This window comes from Symphalangus syndactylus, chromosome 13 (genome assembly GCF_028878055.3).
Source record: "Symphalangus syndactylus isolate Jambi chromosome 13, NHGRI_mSymSyn1-v2.1_pri, whole genome shotgun sequence".
In the NCBI taxonomy this organism is placed as follows: domain Eukaryota; kingdom Metazoa; phylum Chordata; class Mammalia; order Primates; family Hylobatidae; genus Symphalangus; species Symphalangus syndactylus.
The window spans coordinates 88,091,890-88,113,964 of record NC_072435.2 but is presented as its reverse complement, the minus strand read 5'-3'; the positions used below and the strand labels follow the sequence as shown (position 1 = coordinate 88,113,964).

The window sequence follows — 22,075 nt, the reverse complement described above, 5'->3', positions numbered from 1 at the left end:
GATTGTAGAGAGGGGAGTTATCTATCGGTGGCAGGAACAGAGACTGAGAGGCAGAGAGGTTTGGTTGCCGTTTGTCATTTGACCAAAGCTTAGAAGGATGAGAAGTATGCTTGAAAGTGACTGATCTCAAATATTTTAATATTGGCACAAATCATGAGGGTACCACATGGTTTCTGAGTCTGTGTCAGCAGAGTGGTGTGAAAGTAAAAGAAGAGGGATCTCTTGCTATATCGATAAAAGAGTTCTTTTGGGGTATTGAAGTGAGCCTGCATGTATATGTGATTTAGAGTGGAATCATTTATTTTTCTATTCATTCAGTGACTTTTTTAGAACATATGTGTCAAATATCTTGGATATATCAATGACTAAGACACAAAAATCCTTTTTAGAGTATACATTTTAATGGGGGGTGGTTGGAGTGAGGCAGATCAGCATGACAAATAAGCAAATTATTTAGTGTGTTGGAAAGTAAGCACTATGGAAAGAAAATTATAACCAAGATAGGGAATATTGGGAAAGGCTGAAATTTTAAATGAAATGGTCAGAGTAGTCCTAATTAAGAAGGTGAGGTTTGAACAAACAGTTGAATGGGGAGTAAACTATATGACTCTGTGGGGGAAGAGTTCCAGGCAGAAGGAACAGTTGGTACACTAAGGCTTTGAGGTGGGAGTGTGCCTAGTGTGAGACTGAGTCTCATGTGTCTGAAATCAGGGTCAGAGAAAGAGTAGTAGTAGGAGGTCATATTAGAATGTTAGAAAAAAAATGTGGTTAAGTGAGAGTTTTTTGTTAAATTCTAGCATATGATACAGATTTATATTATTAAATATATAGTTCTAAGTACTTAACTAAATTTACCATATTAAAATGTAATAGTTTTAAAAAATGTAAGACTGAGAATTTGAGTGGTAGAATTTATTATTAGTCATTTTATGTTTGAGGAATAACTTTTTAAGTTCTCTATTCTTAAAGTAGTAGTTTTCAATTCTTTACAGAATGATTTGGAACAAGTTCTACGTCAAATTGGCGATAAGGACCAAAAGATCCAGAACCTTGAAGCTTTATTACAGAAGAGTAAAGAAAATATTTCATTACTAGAAAAAGAAAGAGAAGATCTTTATGCAAAAATTCAGGCTGGGGAAGGAGAGACCGCTGTTCTTAACCAGTTACAAGAAAAAAACCATACACTACAGGAGCAAGTAAGCTTGTAAAATATATTATATTTCTAAAATTTACTTCTGTCTCTCTAAGTCTTACTAAGTGCTTTATTTAAATGATTCTTCATTCTTGCTCTTTTTAGCACATTTTAAGTGTTACATATTTTTTGCCAAATAGCATCTCATGTACCTTAAGAGGTAGGTTACTATTGTAGTGAAAGTTAGTTAACATGATTTGGCAAAGGAAAATTTCTCAGTTCATGTCCCTGCATGTAAGTTAGTGTGACTATGAATAAATCATTTTACATTGTTAGTTCACTGGAAAAACAGAAATATTTATAGTGCATGCTTGCCTAATAGCATTTTGTGATGTTTAAAAAAAAGAATAATGAAATGTATTCATAAATTGAAGATATTAATCAAGTGTTAGTTTTTACTGTGTATTGATTAATATACAGACTTAACAGTAACATATTTTGATAAAGTATATGTCTTTGCATCATGTATAGCCAATAATTTTGATAAGTTCCCTTAATGTTCCAACATTAAAATGTAGTTTAGGAAAAGTTTATAAAATTTAGATAAATACATTTTCAAACAAAAAAGAATTTACAATTGCTTTTTTGGAAGAATTGTGTAATAAGAGAGTTATTATCTAAATGAGAAAATATTTAAAGCATCAGAAAGCCATATCACTTTTCTAGTTTTAGAATTAGAATATAACAGATTTCCCCCCAAATTTCAGAGTTAGTTTTGAAGAATTCTTTAGGTTAGTTTTTAGTTGTATACAGCTTGATGTTGCTTATCATATAAATATGGTTAGGAAGCCATGCATTCATTTTAAAGAATAAATTAAAATAAATCTGTTTCTGGCCATATTGGGATAGTTAATACCTATTTAGCCATTCTACCATAAACACCGGGAAAAGTGGAAAAAATGTACAAAACTACTGTTTTCAGACATTGGACAATAGGCAGTGCAGGACTGTGATCCCTGAGAGAAGAGAAGCAAGTGACATGAACTCTTTGACTATGCTAACTTTTGATCCAGAGACAGTTTCCAGACTGTGGCACAGCTTGGGGGAATCTAAGGAAAACCCAGTGGTGTTATTGAACCGAGGATGTGAGATATTAAATTAAATTTAGAGACTGAAGTTCAGGGAGGTTAAGGCAGATCGAATTTGTAGGGTAGGATACCAGAAAGGAAGGAGCAGTACAGAGAAAAAGCTTCAGAAATCTGCTTAAGAATTCACTTGAGGCTTTGTTCAATGCCAAGTTTTGTACTTGTAAAGTGGGATTCTATGAGGCCAATGAATACTGTCAAGGAGCTACAGGCTGAAAAATTACTAGTGCTTATACAGGGCTGGGAGATGTTCAGGTTCCAGCCAATCAGAAGAAAGACGTGGCTGAACACTTGGAGTATTCAGTAGACATATCAGAAATGTCATACCTTAGGAGAGGAGTAAGGCTCAACTAGCCCTAGAGTAAAAGCTGCCATTCACCCGACCTTACAAAGTGTAAAAAAAACTTTAAAAGGATCCGGTAGAACCACAAAAATATTAAATATGTGCTGGGACAAAACATTCCTTGAAAGAAGACAACAAAATCGAGAGTGGTCACAATAAATAGTAAAAGATTACTACACATGTGAAGAAACAGAAACAATGTGAGCCATGACCAGGAGAGAAATTACTCAGTGGGAACAGACCCTGAAATAAGAGATGATGGAGCCACCAGACAAGTACTTTAAAACAGCTCTTCAAATATGCTTATGGATAGAAACAAAAAACTATAATGATGGAGATAGCAGTGGAAATGGCTGGGTGCAGTAACTTGTGCCTGTAATCCCAGCTACTCTAGAGGCTGAAGTGAAAGGATCACTTGAGCCTGGGAGTGAGCTACCACTGTGCTACTGCACTCCAGCCTGGGTGACGGAGTGAGACCCTGTCTCTTAAAAAAAAAAACAGAAATGGTAAAAAAAATAAAATAAATTGAACTTTTAGAGATAAAACAAAAATACATGAAATGAAAATTTTATTGGATGTACTTAATAGATTAAGCAAGTAGAAAACAGTATCAGTGAACATAAAAGACAAGGCAATTGAAACTGTTCACAATGAAGTACAGAGGGAAAAAAGGATGGGGAAAAAAACACAGTACCTTAGTGACCCATGGGATAGTATTATGTAAGCTAGCATAAGTACAATTAATGTCACAGAAGGGTGGGGAGGAGGAAAATAGAAACAATGGCTGAAAAAATTTTAGTTTTTAAAATTTCAATGGATGCAAATGAAAAAAATTTAATTTTTGATTAGAAACATGGTCAAAAAGCTTGGTGAACTCAAAGCAAAGTACATCAAAGAACTATCAAATGACTTTGATTTCATCTAAATTAAAAAAAAAGTATGCTCTTCAAAAGATACCATTATGAAAATAAAAGCCATAACACAGAATGGGAGAAAACATTTGCAATACGTGTATCTGACAATTCAGAAATGCCCAGAATATATAAAGAAATCTTGTTACTTAACCAAATCAGTGATTGGCTGGAGTTAGAGATGGGATGGGAGGAATGACTGCAGAAGGGCATGAGGAAACATTCTGGGCTAATGGAAATGTTCTTTGTCTTGATTGTGGTGATGGCTAGTTAAATAAGTGTATGCATTCATCAAATCTCAAATTGTACAACTTAAATTGAATGAATTTTATATAACTTACAGCTCAATAAAGATTATTTTAAAAGTAATATCAGTCTTTGAATATAATGTTATTTCTTGGTATTTGAGATACTGTGTTGACATATTTTGGAAAAGTGAATAATTTTACTTGAAAAAATTTGAGATAAACTATCATAAAGCAGTTTAATATTCTCGTGGTTCTTAAATTTAGGTTTCTGAATTTTTGTTATGTCATTTGTGAACTTCATGATTAGTCTTACTTGTATAAACTTGTATAACAGGTAACTCAACTAACAGAGAAGCTGAAGAATCAGTCAGAAAGCCATAAACAAGCCCAGGAGAATTTGCATGACCAGGTACAAGAGCAGAAGGCACATCTTAGAGCTGCACAAGACCGTGTCCTTTCCCTAGAAACTAGTGTCAATGAATTAAATAGTCAATTAAATGAAAGCAAGGAGAAGGTCTCCCAGCTTGACATACAGGTAATATTAAATTTAATGTTTGTATAAAGCACCAGTTTTAGACCGTCAAGTGTTTTAAATTCTGTTTCTCTCTTTTTGCCTTGCGTATTAATTGAAAAAAATTTGAAATAGGAAATAGATAAAGGCTATATCTAGACAATTTGTTGAACTTTCCTGTTTGACTTTCTCCCCTGCTCCCCCTGTCTGTCCCTCCCTTCTCCCTTCTGCCTTCCTCTCACTCTTCCTCTCTCCTCTCTCTCTCTCTGTCTCTGGCTCTCTGTCTCTGGCTCTTGCTCTCGGGCGCACTCTCTCTGTCCTCAAGCTATACCTGGTGAAATCACTAAATCTTTTAGATTTTCCTTGTTTTGATCATGCCATTCGTGTTTTTTACATTCAAATTAGTTTGATATTATATCATTAGATTTCTATGTTAAATATTTTTTTGACTGTGATTTTTTAAATCTTCCTTTAAAAGTCTGACTTCTGATTAAAAAAAAAATTCCCCTACATGGTGCCGTATTCTTTCAGAATTCTATATTGCAGTCTTCCTCAATGAATCAATCATGGGGTGAGCAGTAAGACATAATTTTTTCTGCATTCTTACTATTGATTTCTTATTCTGTGATATAGAATAGACATTAATAGAAATAGTTCAAGGCTCGATTTTACTGTAAGATAATGATTCCACTGGAAATAAGGAATATAATAAAATAATATAACTGGCATACTTATTAGAACTTGGAGAGAATATACATTTCTTTCTTTTTTAAAAAATTATTTGCTAGATGAGTTATATGATAGATAACCTATTATGTGGATGTCCAATGTAAGGGGGAGGGGAATGAGGAGGGAATGGGAGTCTAGTGACAATGTGAATGATGTATTAGGACAGTCTGTGATTCTTTCTGCATTGCAAGATCCTTTCCTTTACAAAAGATTGCTCTTCCACTGCTGTTCATTTCAGAACTAGTTCCAGCAATGAGATCAGCCCATTTTTTTGTTACTATCATTGCTCCCATTATCACCTTGACAGTAACTTCTTCTCTGCCATTACTCTGAAAAATGTTACCTGTAGATATTTTTTAAGTTTTTGAGGCTTTTTTTTCAAAACTACTTTAACTTCTTTATGAACTAGTGTTAGTTCATGAAGTAGGATGTATGGCCTTACTTTTCTTTTGAGAATTAGGACTCTGAGAAAAACCTAGTGCTTTAAGTGATATTATTAATAAAAGAATGTCAACCAAAAGTGCTTAGCTGTAGCCAGCTGTAGCTTAACTGTTAAGGTAATGTTTTTTTCTGGAGTGTCCCTTTAACTGTACAAATGAGGCTTTTAAGCTGTTTCTCAATTTAAAGTTCTATAATACACCTTTTGATCCCTACTTCCACAGTACTTCCTTGTGTGCATGATCAGGACAGCATCAAGGTACATTATTATGCACATGTATGAGAGCACTTCACTGCTTTTACTGTTTTAAGGGCTTTAATGCAAAAGTTGCAACAATTGTAGCCTTGTAGTAATTGGTACTTTGTCATTGCCTATAAAAAGGGCAAACAGAAGGGCTGGCTATACGAATAGCCACATATCCCCCCCATCAGAAGCCTTTCTAAAATAAGGCAAACTAGTGGAGCGATTACTTAATTTCCCCCAAACTTTCTTTATATGCTACATGATTTTGGAATATACATATATTACATTAGTTGAAGCATGCTGTATAAAAAAGATCATGAGTGATTATTATATGTTAAAATATTTCATGAAGTTTTGCTTCCTCAGATAGATGAAATGCCATATGTAAATAAAGCTGACTTCTGCAAAAATATATTCGTAGTCTATACTATATATTCATCAGTATAGATTTACTATGTATTGTTCAAAGGGAAGATTTCTTTAGTTTTCACCTTTAAATCAATATAGATATATATACCTTGTTGTAACTATTATTTCTGTGAAAATTAAGTATTTTGATATTGAGAAAAAATTATTTGAATTTTTCCTTCAGCTTGTAATTATCTATACAATGTAAATCTTTGATTTCTTATGTTCATTGATCCTCTCTTCAACCAGCTAAAAGAATGCTCCCCCCATTTTTACTGTTTTCTCAAAATATGTTAATTTTAAATGCATGTTTTTACATATATATTTTATTTTTTGCTTTTCTTTCTTTTATTTTTTTTTTTTTCTGAGACAGAGTCTTGCTCTGTCACCAGGCTGGAGTGCAGTGGCGCAATCTCAGCTCACTGCAGCCTCCACCTCCCAGGTTCAAGCGATTCTCCTGCCTCAGCCTCCTGAGCAGCTGTGACTACAGGTGCATGCCACCATGCCCAGCTAATTTTTGTATTTTTAGTAGAGACGGGGTTTCACCACGTTGGCCAGGATGGTCTCGATCGCCTGACCTCGTGATCTGCCTGCCTTGGCCTCCCAAAGTGCTGGGATTGCAGGTGTGAGCCACTGCACTTGGCCTATTTTTTGCTTTTCGTATTCGAGGTGAGTTGTACTAAAGGTATTCAAACATTTAAAAGTGTTACTTTTGATAACAAGATAGATCTTTTTGCTTGTTGGATTTTATTGGCAGCCTTGAATTTTTAATGTTTAATAGTTTGACTGTGAGCATCAAAAATAAAACCCTTTAAGTGAGAAGTTATCAGGGAATACTGAATTTTACAAAGTGCCAGTTGTCTGGCTGTTTTGAGTCATTGAATTCTGTAATTCTTGATTATCTTTGGAGTAATCATTTTTGGGGCATGGTTATTTACTTTATCATAATAGCGGTAGACTTTCAGATACTCACTTCTGAAAAGTACAGTGGCCTTTTTCTGGAAAAAAAGTCTACCTTTTCTTTCTTAGCAAAGGAATACTAAAGTGTTTTGGAATCATATAAGGATATCTTTTTATTGTTTATGCAGCATTATTAGGCGTCTTCTCCCCTATCATTCCTATTTTGGGGATTTTCACATACGTGTTTTTCAATATATAAATCCATATGTTTTTGCCAAGGACTTAATTTTTAAATTGTTTAGTCACAAAAGCAGTGTGCATTCAAGCAAGAGGAAATCAAGAACTAAATATAAATTAAATAATTTGTAAATGTTGTTGCAGATTAAAGCCAAAACCGAACTATTGCTATCAGCAGAAGCAGCAAAAACTGCTCAAAGAGCTGATCTTCAGAATCATTTGGACACAGCTCAAAATGCATTACAAGATAAACAGCAGGTAGGGAAACAGATGCAATTTCATACTATCACCTAGTGCTTTGGTGGATAAACAAATTGCAAACATGTAAAGATGATACCCAGTTTTGTATAATCTTATGATAGACTTGCTTATCCCCCTTAATTTCTCCATGAGTTCCAGTTGAGTAGTAAAAGTGGGGGTCACATAGATGGAGATAAAAATAACAGCTTTGTTTTTGATAAATTTCTACTAGTGTGCAGCTGTGGTTGGTTTCCTGATATTGTCCTTCTCCCCTAGCCTAGACCTTAGTGTAGAGCAGTAATGTTTACTCCTAACTTTTGAATTGTTGCCCCATCCCTTCAAGTGTTGGTGATTGGAAGGGGCAGACCTTCACATTTGTTTCTAGTAGGTAGACTGGACCATGATCCAAATGTACTTGCCACTTGGAAACAGGAAAATAACACTATATATTCTATTTCAGTTATAAGAGTTAACTCCTTTCTTGGGAATAGGAGGAAGTGAGGAGCTGGAGGGAATACAGAAGCAGTACTGTGGTAGAATAGAAGCATCCTACTTTAGGGTCAAGGTGAATGTTGCTGGTAGATTTTTCTTAGCTTTTACTGGTAGAAATTTTTAAAATTTACTTGTTATTCAGGGAGTAATATTAGTTATTGGTCTTTTTTTTTCTTTAGATGGAGTTTTTTGCTCTTGTTACCCAGGTTGGAGTACAATGATGTAATCTTGGCTCACTGCAACCTCCACCTCCTGGGTTCAAGCAATTCTCCTGCCTCAGCCTCCCAAGTAGCTGGGATTACAGGCATGTGCCACTGTGCCTGGCTAATTTTGTATTTTTAGTAGAGACAGGGTTTCACCATGTTGGTCAGGCTGGTCTCAAACTCCGACCTCAGGTGATCCGCCCACCTCAGCCTCCCAAAGTGCTAGGGTTATAGGTGTGAGCCACCGCACCCGGCTTTATTGGTCCATTTTTAAAAAAACAATACAGAAGTATATCAAGTTAAAAAACAGAACAAAACAGTTTTGTATATTTACCCTTTACCAAAAACCCATTTGAATGGAATGTTTGCTGTTAAATTTGGTATGTGTCCTACTTTTGGTACATAGTAGATTTACTAGTAATTTTTATTATTATTATTTTTTTATTTTTTTTGTGCAACTGGATATTCCAAATGAATTGAAAAGCGTCATAAATGTAATCACTGTAATATTTTTAAAAAATAGTTTGAAAAATTGGTGTCTTGAACGTTGAAAATATTTAATATAAAGTGTTATTTTATTATTAGCCTGGCTAATATTCTGTTTTAGCTCCTAAAATAATTCTTCCTAGATAAACATTGAAAAGTTATTAAACTGTTATACATATAAACTTAGGATCTCAGACTACGCAAGAATTTAGTTCATGTCATTTATATTGGTGGGTAAGTATAGCCTCTGATATATCGTTAGATTTATCTGAACTCTTACTCCAAATATTTTTTTAAATAAAATTAGAGTTTCCAATTTTACTTTGAACATTTGGCCACTACAATATAGTAAACCTTACCAAAATTTTCTTCAATTGTACTTTTCTAAAGGAGTTAAGTAAGATTACTACTCAGTTGGATCAAGTCACTGCAAAGTTACAAGACAAGCAAGAACATTGCAGTCAGCTGGAAAGTCATCTTAAAGAATATAAAGAGAAATACCTCTCTTTAGAACAGAAAACCGAAGAGCTAGAAGGTCAAATTAAGGTTTGTATAAAAGAAGTTTAATTTAGTCATATTTTCTACTTCAGTAGCAATGGAATCTCATGACCTACATGGAATCAAAGATTTTTAATTAACAAAGAAAGGTGAAGTTGTGGTATAAAATTTTTAAAAAATTGCTTGTAATTTTTCGTGTCTTAAGTTTGAATTCTATCTTTATTTTTAATTTCTTCCTTAATGAGCATCTTTTATAAATGACAGTCAACTTTCATACTGATTCCATTGTAATGTGTTACTTTTTCCAAAGACAGCTAACCAGGGATCTACTCTACAATTACAAGGATCTTACCAATTCTTTGTTGTGAAGTCTCTTCTGTTCCTTCATTCTTCCATCTCTTACCAACTTACTCCAATATCACATTTCAGATATGGTAGACTTTTCGTTTTTAGAACTTTATACCCTTTGGATTTTGCTTCTAATTTAAAAACACATTGAGACTATGATAAACTGCATCTTACTTTAACATAACTCCATATGAATGTGTTGATTTACTGAAGAGATAAGATGATTAGACATCTCAGAAGGATTTGACCTGAGTTTTTGTGTCCTTTAAATTAGAACCGCTTGTGCTTAACTGCCTTTGGCTAAAAATAAAAAAATAAAAAATAAATTAAAAAAAATTGAGCTACTATCAGTTAAACAAAAATTTGTCAAGTTACTATATATATGTAACTTATACTTCCTCAACCCGGTGAAGCGTGTGTGTATGAGTTTAGAGTCATGAAATGTATATATGTACATACATACCAATATAGTATGGGGGAATAATTATATTTACAATTCTGTTTATAGGTTCCTTTTTCTTTATGGCAAATGATAATAGCAAAGGCAAAGTACTTTAGGCATGGTTAAAAATAACAGAAGTATTATTTTACTGAAAAGTGTCTAATGAGAATTCTGTTTGGTTACCTATTAAAAATAGTGGTTATTTAGAACTGAGTTTTTATTGTGATTATCAGCTCTAACACTTTGTAATTATCATTTTAGGGAGTATTTTATATTTTTTATATAGACATGTAGAATTAATTTAGCTACATCAAGTATCTTTTATTTAATGAATATTTTCAGTGTAGGTCAATGGTAAGGGCTACAGGTACCAGTTTATAAAATATCTAGTGTGCAAAATCACTACCACTGCAAGGAAATGCATTGTGTAAAGCTTTTCAAACTTATATTTAACAGTTTGATTTTGTAAGTTTGTAAAAATACACACATAACTACATGTATACATGTGAGATGCAAACTATATTCTGAAGAACAACGTCATGTAGTCCAAGAGATTAAAGAAGCAAAATCAGGAACTTAATTGGCTTTATATTTAAGATCAATAGGTGTTAATGAGAAGGAGTACATGAGAACTTCATTTTAGTTTTAAATATCTTATAATTACATCAGTGTTTTTAACTGGGCCTATAAAAGATAATATGTTTTAAGTGAGTACATCAGTGAACCTGTTAACTTATTTTTTCATACTTGAGTTAATAACTTTTACTGAGGTAATAACTATTTATGTTTCTATGTTTCTTGTAAGTTGATTGTTTTATTCAGAGTTAATTTTTTTTTTTTTTTTTGAGATGGAGTCTCATTCTGTTGCCCACGCTGGAGTATAGTGGTGTGATCTCAGCTTGCTGCAACCTCTGCCTCCCAGGTTCAAGCCTTTCTCCTGCCTCAGCCTCTTGAGTAGCTGGGACTTCAGGCACGGGCCACCACGCCTGGCTAATTTTTGTATTTTTTTTTTTTTTTTAGTAGAGACAGGGTTTTACCATGTTGGCCAGGCTGGTCTCAAACTTCTGACCTCAAGTGATCTGCCTCCCAAGGTGCTGGGATTACAGGTGTGAGCCACCGCGCCCAGCCAAGAATTAGTTTTAAACATCAACACTTAGTAGCTATCTATCATGTATAAAGCTTTCTGCTGGGTCTTCTGAAAGATTTTAAAATAAATAACACCCTTAGTAATGATTTCAGAATATGTTTTTTATTATAATAAATATTTTATTTTTTTGTATGTCACACCTGTTTGAATATAAACAAAAATGTTACAGTATTTAATAATGGACTGAAAATTACTAATATTAAAATGGCTGCCATATCATTTTTTTCATAGAAACTAGAAGCTGATAGTCTCGAAGTTAAAGCAAGCAAGGAGCAGGCTTTGCAAGATCTACAACAGCAAAGACAGCTGAACACAGATTTAGAGCTCAGAGCCACAGAATTGAGTAAACAACTTGAAATGGAGAAAGAAATGTAAGCTAAACCACTTTACTTACAAATTAAGGGAAAAGATTGTAAACTAAGTATTAAAATTTCCTTCAGATTTAAATTTTGCTATCATAGTGCTTAAAGACTTATTAAATATTTATTTTGTGTTGATCTTATAAACTGATGTTAATGTGAATGAAAAAATAAAGCCATCATAATATGATTAAACTTCTCTAGAAAGGACTGAAAACTTAGTTTTATAAAATTTGGGTCATCCAGTCTCTTTTCAACAATGATATGGTGCTCATTTCTCTGGCATAAACCTTGTTTTGAGTTGTTCACAAATTTGAATAAGTTACTGTAAAATTAAAAAATTCGGGGCTATTTATGTGTTACCCAAAAGTAGTTAGACTTCTAGCTATACCAAATAGGGAATGGATTCTTTCTTGTAAGAAGCGATCTCAGCCTGGGTAGCATAGCAAGATTGCTTGAGCTTGGGAGGTCGAGGCTATCACACCACTGCACTCCAGCCTGGGCGACAAAGTGATACTCTATCTCAAAAAAAAAAAAAAAAAAAAGAAATGACCTCAGCTTTGTGATGCATTTTGGCAGATTGTCTATGTTTATGAAGACAAAGGAAACACAAAAACCAGTGTGCCTTCTTGTTTTTATTATTGATGCGAAATTCACACATAGTTAAATGCACAGATTTTACATATGTACTTTGAGTTTTAATCAGTGTATATTCTGTGTATCTATGGATCTAGCCACAGCCCCATATAGGACATTGTCATCACTCCAGGAGTTTTTCTTGCCCTTCTAGTCAAGACCTTCCTTATCCTTTTCCTGTAGATAACCACAGTCTATGTGTCTATATGGTATCCTGACACCAGTATCATGGTATTGGTACCTAATATCATAGTGTCTAATATCATATAATTATGATATTGAAAGTCATAAATGTAGCTAAGTTGGTGTGGCATAACACACAAAAGAAACCATAAGATATTTTTAATATACCGTAAGATGGTATATTTTTAATGTAGCTTTATGATATTAGATATTAATCCTTCACCTTTATTATTTTTCAAGATTGTCTTGACTCTTGTAAGTTCATTGCTTTTCCATATACATTTTTGTATTAACTTGTACATGTCTACAAATAAAACTGTTGTATTTTGATTAGAATTGCCTTGAAACTGTAAATCAATTTGGGGAGAAGTGACATCTTAACAACATTGAGTCTTCTAATACACAAACATATGTCTCTTTATCTACTTGGGCCTTCTTTAATTTCTCTGAGCAGTATTTTATGGTTTTTAACATAGACATCTTGTACATCTTTTGTTAAATTTATTCCTGAGTATTTTTTTAATGCTATTGTAAATGTAATTGTTTTTTAAATTTAATTTTCCACTTATGACTAGTATAAAAATAGAATTTTTAAATATATATTGATTTTCTGCCCTTTAACCTTGTTCAGTTTACTTTTTAGTTTTAGTTGTTTGTAGAGTTCTTGACATTTTCTAACTAGACATTCATGTTATCTGTGAATACAGACAAATTTACTTCTTCCTTTCCAACCTATAGGCCTTTTATGTCTTTTTTCTTGCTGGCTGGGACATTCAGTAACATTTTGAATGTAAATAGTAATGGCAAATATCTTTGCATTATTTCTAATCTTAGGCAGGAAATATTAAATGTTTCATCATTAAGTTTGAGGTTAGCTGTAGGTTTTTCTGAGATTCCCTTTATCAGATTGAAGACATTACCTTCGATACCTAGTTATATATAAAAAAAAAATTATCGGCCTTGTGGCTCATGCCTGTAATCCCAGAAATTTGGGAGGCCGAGGCAGGAATATTATCTGAAGTCAGGAGTTCGAGACCAGCCTGGCCAACAGGGCGAAACCTCGTCTCCACTAAAAATACAAAAATCAGCCAGGGGTGGTGGCACGCACCTGTAATTTCAGCTACTTGGGAGGCTGAGGCATGAGAATTGCTTGAACCCGGGAGGCAGAGGTTTCAGTGAGCCGAGATCACGCCACTGCACTCCAGTGCCACTGCACTCCAACCTAGGCGATAGAGCGAGACTCCATCCCAAAAAAAAAAAAGTCATTAAAAAAGAAAAATTATTGGGCTTGGATTGAATTTTATCACCTTTTTTTCTGTGTCTGTTGATGTGATCATATGGATTTTCTGTTTTATTCTGTTAATATGGTCAGTTACATTGATTGATTTACTGTTAAACCAACCTTGCTTTCCTGGGGTAAATTCACTTGACCATGCTGTATTACTTTTTATATATTGCTGTTTTTGATTTGATATACTTTGTTAAAAATTTTTCATATATTTATGAGGGGTATTGGTCTGTAGTATTCTTTTAATATCATTGTCAGGTTTTGATATTAGAGTTAAACTGGCCTTAAAAAGGAATTGAGAAGTATTTCCTCTTCTTCTCCTTTCTGAAATAGTTTGTATGAGATGGATATTACTTGTTTCTTAAAAGTTTGATGGAATTCACTAGTGAACTGGCTAGGCTTAGAGTTCTCTTTCTGGGTTGTTTCATTTGGGGTTCAATTCATTTAGTAGACATAGAGCTATTCTAATTTCCTGATTTTTTTTCTTGAGTCAGTTTTGGTAAATTGTGTCTTTCAGAAATGTGTTCATTTCCTCTAAACTTCAAATTTATTGGCAGTTGTTCATAATATTATACTTTTGAGGTCTGTTAGGATCTGTAGTAGTGTTCCTCCTTTATTCTTAATTGTGGTAATTTGTCTTTTTAAAAATCAATTTAATTAGAGATTTATCAGTTTTATCAGACTTTTGTAAAAAGCTTTTGATTTAATTGATTTTATCAGTTTTCTATCTTATTTATTTCTCCTCTTTATTGTTTCCATCTTTAGACCTTATTACTTTGCTTTTTTTTTAGTAGCTTTTAAATGTGAAAGCGTCTGTGTCTGTCTACATTTTATAGTATCTGTTTCTTTTTTTCAGTTACCCACTTTTCACTTGTCAATGCTAGATGTAAGATTTCTGCAGATGGTAGTATGTAGCCTTATTCTAATAAAATCAGTGTATTATGACAGTTTTGCCACAGATGGAATAAATTATCTTGAAGGAGGATATCTTTTTTCTAATTTGCGCTAAAGTGCTCAGTGGATTTATGGCAGCTCTGAGTATAAGGGTGGATTGGTTTAGAAGATATTGGGACCTATAAGATTTATTGGTATATGAAATTTCAAGTGTCTCTGGTGGCAGAATGGGCATGTGCTTCTGAACATATATAGCCATAGAAGTGCTTAGCTGCAGCATCATTCCTTCACTCCCAAGGTAGAATTAGTCTCTTGCCCAGCTTATCCTTGATGTTGATGCTGAATTTGGGTCCTGCCATGCTGAGATCTTCAATGAACACATCACTCACCATTATTTTGATGGATAAAAATCAGTTCCACCCAATTCATTTGAATGTCTTCATATGACTGGTTACATTTGAGTACATTTTGTCTTTAAACATCAGATCACCTACTCTGACTGAGTTGATGGACTTGACTTGTGTCAAGGGGATGAGGGCTCTTGACTGTTCCAGTAGTAAAGGTAGAGACTAAGAATCTGAGAAAAGTCCTCTTCAGAAAGGTGAAATAAAACCCATCAGAGTTGATGATTAAGTTGTTCCACACCTTCATGGTTTTCATCCTTGTTTGGGGATATGATGGTGAAAATATTCTCATTTTCATATCTAGTAAATTGGTTCCTGATACTTTGAATTGGAGGTTATAGAATTGCATCTCATGCATTCCTCCGCACGGTAGTTTCCAGTGCCTGCGTATTTGAGGAGCATATCTGATCATTACCAACGAAATGGTTCATCATTATCTCTAGAATGCAGTCATCAGTCCATGAAGATCATCTCCGAGATGGCTTTTGTTCTCTTCCTCAAAAACCCTGCAGGCCCAATGGTTCTTTCTGTTTCCAGTGGGCCCAATGGAAGTGGACCCATTGTCATTCAATGTTCTAATCTCATGGTTCAGAATTCACTTACAGGGCTCCCACATCCTATTGGGGTAGGAAAACCTTTAAGACTAAGATCTTTCTTGCCTATGTACTTTGTACATACATTTCTCCTCTGAGGTCTTCTCACATTTCTGGAGTACTAACTAGGCAAGGAGGGCTGGGGTCCCTTCTGCTCTTATATCGGATAAACATATAGAGACTTTGACTAAACCCCACTCATGAGTCCAGGGCTCAGCCCAAATAACAGGATACAGGGCTCCCCTTTTTGAGGGCCCACTTACATTTATACACCCAATGTTTCCCTCCCATCTTACAATGTATTTTCATTCCTCTGCAGTTTAATATATTTTCTGATTTCCTTTGTGATTCCTTCTTTAATGTGTAGGTTATAAGTATGTTTGCTTTCCAAATATTGAGGCTTTCCTAGATGTATTATTATTACTAATTTTTTTTTTTTTTTTTTTTTTGAGACGGAGTCTCACTCTGTCGCCCAGCCTGGAGTGCAGTGGCACGATCTCGGCTCACTGCAACCTCTGCCGCCCTGGGTTCAAGCGATTCTCCTGCTTCAGCCTGCCGAGTAGCTGGGATTACAGGCGCCTGCCATCATGCCTGGCTAATTTTTGTATTTTTAGTAGAGATGGGGTTTCACTGTGTTAGGCAGGTTGGTCTCGATCTCCTGACCTTGTGATCCACCCGCCTTGGCCTCCCAAGTGCTGGGATTACAGGCGTGAGCCACTGCGCCTGGCCCTAATTTCTAATTTAATTCTATTGTGGTCAGAGAACATTCCTGGTAAAATTCAAACTTTTGAAAATAAGTCTTATTTAAGGCCCAGCATATGGCTTATCATAATTAACTTTTCATGTGCACATATATGTACTCTGTGTTATTGCGTGGAGTGGCTATAAATAACAATTACAGTGCTGTTCTTATTGTCTATATTCTTGCCAATTTGTTCCTCTGGTTGTTCTATCAGTTTCTAAAAAGAGATATTATAGTTTCCAACTATGATTGTGGACTTGTTTTTTTCTTCCTTTAGTTACTTAAAAAAAAAAAAACAAGTTTCACAGTGACTATGTAAGCCTCTATTTCTGTTTTGCTTTCTTTGATTCACATAGTCTTATGATTTTGTAATTAATTTTGAAAAAGTTAAGCAGCATAGTAAATAAATATATCAAGTCTTAATTTTAGGGTTGCTTGACAGGGATTTTAACTATATTAAAATGTAAAATAATATTAGTATAATGACTTTTCCACTTGGACCTTTAAAAATCAAGGAGGCATAATATCTTGTGAACCTATTAAGCTTTAACATCTTTTCCAGCTATTTTTTAGGAGGTAAAAGTGTGTTTCTAGAACTAAAAAATTAGATTTCGAGGTATAAATACAGTTTTGATATTCTATTAATACACAATTTCAAATACTTTATTAGTACATCTTTTAACAACCTTCCTTTAACATATTGTTGAATTATTTTTATTGGTTACAAATTTATTCTGATTACATTGGAACTAGTGTGCATTCTAGAAATACTGTTACTTAGGATCTGGTTTTGACTTTTAAAATGGCTGTTATTTATAGTGTATTGGGGGTTTTGCTGTATAATTTGCATAGTTTCTTTTATGAAAACAATAAAAGTCTATGGCTTTCTAAAGCTATAACTTTATTTCTTCATTCTTGTTGCTTTTTTCATTCATGTATAAGAGACCTATATTAAGGAACAAATGATAACAAATCCTTTGTATAATCTGCTAGGTTCTAGGGTTAAAGTAAATCATTTGTCTTCCCTCTATATTGTAAATAAAATATTTCTTTTATTTTCTTACTTTGATTTTTTTCTGGGTTAACCATAAATATTTTGAAGCTTAAGAACTGTCACACATAATGTGTTTCATGTTTTCAAGGAAAGAGACAAAGTTCTCTCTGCACTGAAGAACTAACGTAATGAGTAGATTCTTTATGGAAGAACGTTTCTGGTCTGTGATACATAGTTTTTTTCCTCGGGATTAGTTGTGGTGGACAAAAATGGATTAAATCAGGAAGCTTAGATAGTTTTGTCTTCACTACTAACTTATTTGACTTGGGAAAAATAATCTACATCTGTTAAATGATCAAATGAGATATTCTAAAGTATTTTTCAGTGGTGTGATTTTATGAAATTAGGTTATTTTTACTTGTGAACCATACAAAAAAGTTTCAGAACTCAGTAATTTTTTGTGATTAATTTTGAATGGTAAATTAGAAGTGGTAAATTATGTGTTATTTAAAAAGATTGTTTTTTAAATATTTAGAGTATCCAGTACAAGATTGGATCTACAGAAAAAATCTGAAGCCCTTGAAAATATCAAGCAAAAGCTTACCAAGCAAGAAGAAGAAAAAAAAATCCTGAAACAAGAATTTGAAACTTCAAGTCAAGAAGCAAAGATTCAGCACAAGGAATTGAATAACAGAATTCAAACAACAGTAACAGAACTACAAAAAGTAAAAGTGGAGAAAGAAGCTTTAATGACAGAGCTTTCTACAGTAAAGGACAAACTATCAAAAGTTTCTGAGTCTTTGAAAAACTCCAAAAGTGAATTTGAAAAGGAGAATCAGAAAGGAAAAGCCGCTATATTAGACTTGGTTAGTAGTTTACATTTACTTTCTTAGGTAGAAGTGATTATTTTATTTAAAATGTACTGATTTTTCTGCTTAATTCACAGTTTGCTTTTCTTTCCGCATTTAAATAGTTTAAAGTAGTTCTTATGAGGAAATTAATTGGGATTGCTTAACCTGAGAAGAAGCCCAAGATAGTAATGTGGGTGCGTATGCACCTGTGAGCACGCCATTTTCTAAAGGCCAAGAATATTTTCAGTTGAATATCAGTCTTTCTCATGTGTGTTATTATGTTCTTTTCTGTTTGGAGAAAACGTTTTCTATCTGTACACTTTTCCTATTGTGATCATTTCTTAATTTATTGTTTTCTAAGTTTTCTTGATTCCATTTTCTTGAAGCCCATTGCTATAAAAGTAGTGTGGCAAGTTAATTAGAATGAATTGTGTGACATAAAATGTGATTTCTAAAGTGTTCTAAGATATCATCTTAATATTGTTTAAAATATGCCATTGTGACTTGGTTGATGATCAAAACCCTTAGTGTTTTGTTGTCCCTCCTCCATTACTTCTGTAATATTTTCCTAGTTTTATCATTGAAATGGATGATCCTGTCTTATCTTAGCTCATCAATAATTTTAGTTTATTTCTTCATGTGTATCTTACTAAGGTTATAAACTAAACTTCTGAAGGTTATTGCAAATATTTTTTATGTAATATAGTTTTCATTTTTTTTAAGGAGAAAACTTGCAAAGAATTAAAGCATCAACTTCAAGTGCAGATGGAAAACACACTTAAGGAACAGAAGGAACTGAAGGAGTCACTTGAAAAAGAGAAGGAGGTAAGATTTTTTTTTTTTCTGTAACATAAAATCTGTAAAGTATAGTAAGGTCTTTATATTTTCAAATAAATATATAAAGCATGTTTGTTCTTGGGGACATTTCCACAGATAATTTTTTTTATAGTTTTAAGAAAAATAAGCATTTTCACACTGATATTTAAGTCATAGGTTTATTTCTCTGAAATGTAACAAATCATGTATATAGTTTAAAATTGTTATTCGTATTTTGCCTACTATTAAAAAGACTTAAGCTAGTTTATAATCAAAGGCCCAAATAAAGGAATATAATTAATAAAGGTAGAAAATTGAGTCAGCTAACTACAGAGTTAAGGACCATTTTTATGGTTGAAAAAAAAATCTTAAAAGGCTTTCTATAGAAATGACCTTTATTTCGTGGACTCTTTATGGCTCTTTATTTCCTGGACATTTATACACATACTAATGTATACTTGATAATGGTTGTAGAACAACCAAAATATTTTTCTGTGGTTAATGCTTCTATTGTTTCCAGCAAAAACAGACAAGCAAATGAGTAAACAAATGGGTATAATATATGGTTGTTACTCTCTGAAGCCATACCTGCTAGCTGCTAGAGTCCAGGCATGCAACTTTCTAGAAAATCTGATTTGATAAAGGAGCAAGACATAGTACTGACAAGTATTTGATGTGATTGTATTCTAGTTGTTGATTGAAAGCAGACTTGTGTTGTAGATGCCAGCCATGTAAGTAGCAAAATTATAATTGCTTCATGCCCAAGTTCTGAATCAAGATTGTTCAAATTTATATCCTGGCTATGCCATTTATTAGCTATGCCATTTTGCCATCTTTTAGACCGAATACTTCATCTCTGTGCTCTAGTTTCTATATGATAGAGTCTATGTGAATCTATGTGATAGAGTTATTGTGAGAAATAAATGGGTTAATATCTTTAAAGTACTCAGGACACTGACTATAATAAAGTAAATGCTCATGCTAGTTATTATTTTATCATTGGTTATATCATATCATCCTTATTGTCATACTATCTGACTCCTGTTTTGCATAAAAATATTTTGCTCTTCATTGTGGAGATAAGCTGAGACGTCTATATATAACACTAACATTTTTTCAAAAGTAACTTTGGATATGGTCAAATGCTTGAATGTAATGCTAGGTTCTTAGTGAAATATGCATAGAACATGAAAACATGACTTTGGTTGGAGGGTGGGAGATAATAGTGGTTTACCTTGGTGACAGAGGAACCTCAGTGTGACTTCTGTATGATGTCTGAATTTGAACAGAAACATATCCTAGTGGACTGTACAAACAAGGTAGTAAAATATGCCCCAGATCTCTAAATGAAGTAACTCTTCTACAGTGTATTATTATTATTATTTTAAACAGAGTCTCGCTCTGTCACCCAGGCTGGAGTGCAGTGGCGCAATCTCGGCTCACTGCAACCTCCACCTCCTAGGTTCAAGCGATTCTCCTGTCTCGGCCTCCCGAGTAGCTGGGATTACAGGTGCCTGCCACCACGCCTGGCTAATTTTTGTATTTTTAGTAGAGACAGGTTTCACCATGTTGCCCAGGCTGGTCTCGAGCCCCTGACCTCAAGTAATCTGCCCGTGTTGGCCTACCAAAGTGCTGGGATTATAGGTGTGAGCACCTGGCCTGTGCAGTGTAATTTAATGTCATCAGACAGATACTAAACGTATTTTGTCAAAAGTGATTTTGTTTTTATCATAGTTACTATAGAGCTATTCTTTGTGACAACTGTGGCCAACAGGCTTAGTGGTGTATGAGAATTTTTTTTTTTAATTATTATTTTTTGAGATGGAGTCTCTTGCTCTGTTGCCCAGGCTGGAGTGCAGTGGTGCAATCTCAGCTCACTGCAAGCTCTGCCTCCTGGGTTCACACCATTCTCCTGCCTCAGCCTCCCGAGTAGCTGGGACTACAGGCACCTGCCACCACACCCGGCTGATTTTTTTGTATTTTTAATAGAGACGGGGTTTCACTGTGTTAGCCAGGATGGTCTCGATCTCCTGACCTCGTGATCCTCCCGCCTCAGCCTCCCAAAGTGCTGGGATTACAGGCGTGAGCCACCGTGCCTGGCTGAGAATATTCTTGAAAGATAATTGACATCCAACAATTTAGACATTGATGTTGACATACCTATTTTCTGTGATACAAGAGAATACTAATGTAGATAATTTACAAGCTGTAAGTATACAATTATAAGTTAAAAAGAAAAGTAGTATTAAAAAATAATAAAGATTAATCCAGCATGTCACCTAATAGTGAGTAGTGTTGGTTATGAAAGTAATATGAGGGCAGGTATCTTTACTAATTATCTGTAGCCAACAGCCTCAGTAATTTCTTCCTAGAGTAGTGCCTGGAGTGTAGTAGTTACTCAGTAGATTGTCTTTTGAATGAACAAATGAAAGCTAAATAGATTTTTTTTTCTAGTTACTCAGTACATCGTCAAAAGACAATGTACTGAGTAACAAACAAACATTTGTTCATATGACGAACAAATGAAGGCTAAATAGATTTTTTTTTTCTTTCAGGCTTCTCATCAGTTGAAATTGGAACTCAATTCAATGCAGGAACAACTTATACAGGCCCAGAATACTTTAAAACAAAAGGAAAAAGAAGAGCAACAACTTCAGGGGAACATAAATGAGCTAAAGCAATCAAGTGAACAGAAGAAAAAACAAGTGGAAGCACTCCAAGGAGAGCTTAAAATTGCGGTTTTACAGAAGGTAGTGATATATTTGTTTACTTTTTATAGGAAGAAAAACTTGGCAATTAAGAAAATAGTATGATGATTAATACAGATGGATGAGTTGCAACATAGAAAAGTTTACATAAGCTAAATTTTTTCCAAGTTTAATATATGAAAGCATTTGATTATATTATCAAATACCTGAGTCTGGATTTCCATTCACTGTAACTCTGTTGTCAGATAATCGTTATTTAAAATTATCTTACTAATCATTTGATAGACATGAAACTACCTTATTAAAAATAATACATAACTGGCTGGGCGCAGTGGCTCATGCTTGTAATCTCAGAACTCCGAGGCAGGCAGATCACCTGAGGTCAGGAGTTCAAGACCAGCCTGGCCAACATGGCGAAACCCCATCTCTACTAAAAATACAAAAATTAGCTGGGCGTCGTGGTGCATTCCTGTAATCCCAGCTACTCAGGAAGCTGAGGCAGGAG

General features: G+C 34.0%; 1 protein-coding gene across 1 annotated transcript in view; it reads left to right on the top strand.

Annotated features, from left to right (window-relative positions):
• EEA1 (early endosome antigen 1) overlaps positions 1 to 22,075 on the top strand; it is a 157,066-nt gene that overhangs the window by 108,730 nt on the left and 26,261 nt on the right. Inside the window, exons 14-21 of the mRNA XM_055235599.2 lie at positions 993 to 1,196; positions 4,114 to 4,314; positions 7,391 to 7,504; positions 9,058 to 9,213; positions 11,334 to 11,473; positions 17,731 to 18,061; positions 18,770 to 18,871; positions 21,418 to 21,612. Coding sequence (XP_055091574.1) covers positions 993 to 1,196; positions 4,114 to 4,314; positions 7,391 to 7,504; positions 9,058 to 9,213; positions 11,334 to 11,473; positions 17,731 to 18,061; positions 18,770 to 18,871; positions 21,418 to 21,612 — 1,443 coding nt within the window. The remainder of the gene's footprint in view (positions 1 to 992; positions 1,197 to 4,113; positions 4,315 to 7,390; positions 7,505 to 9,057; positions 9,214 to 11,333; positions 11,474 to 17,730; positions 18,062 to 18,769; positions 18,872 to 21,417; positions 21,613 to 22,075) is intronic.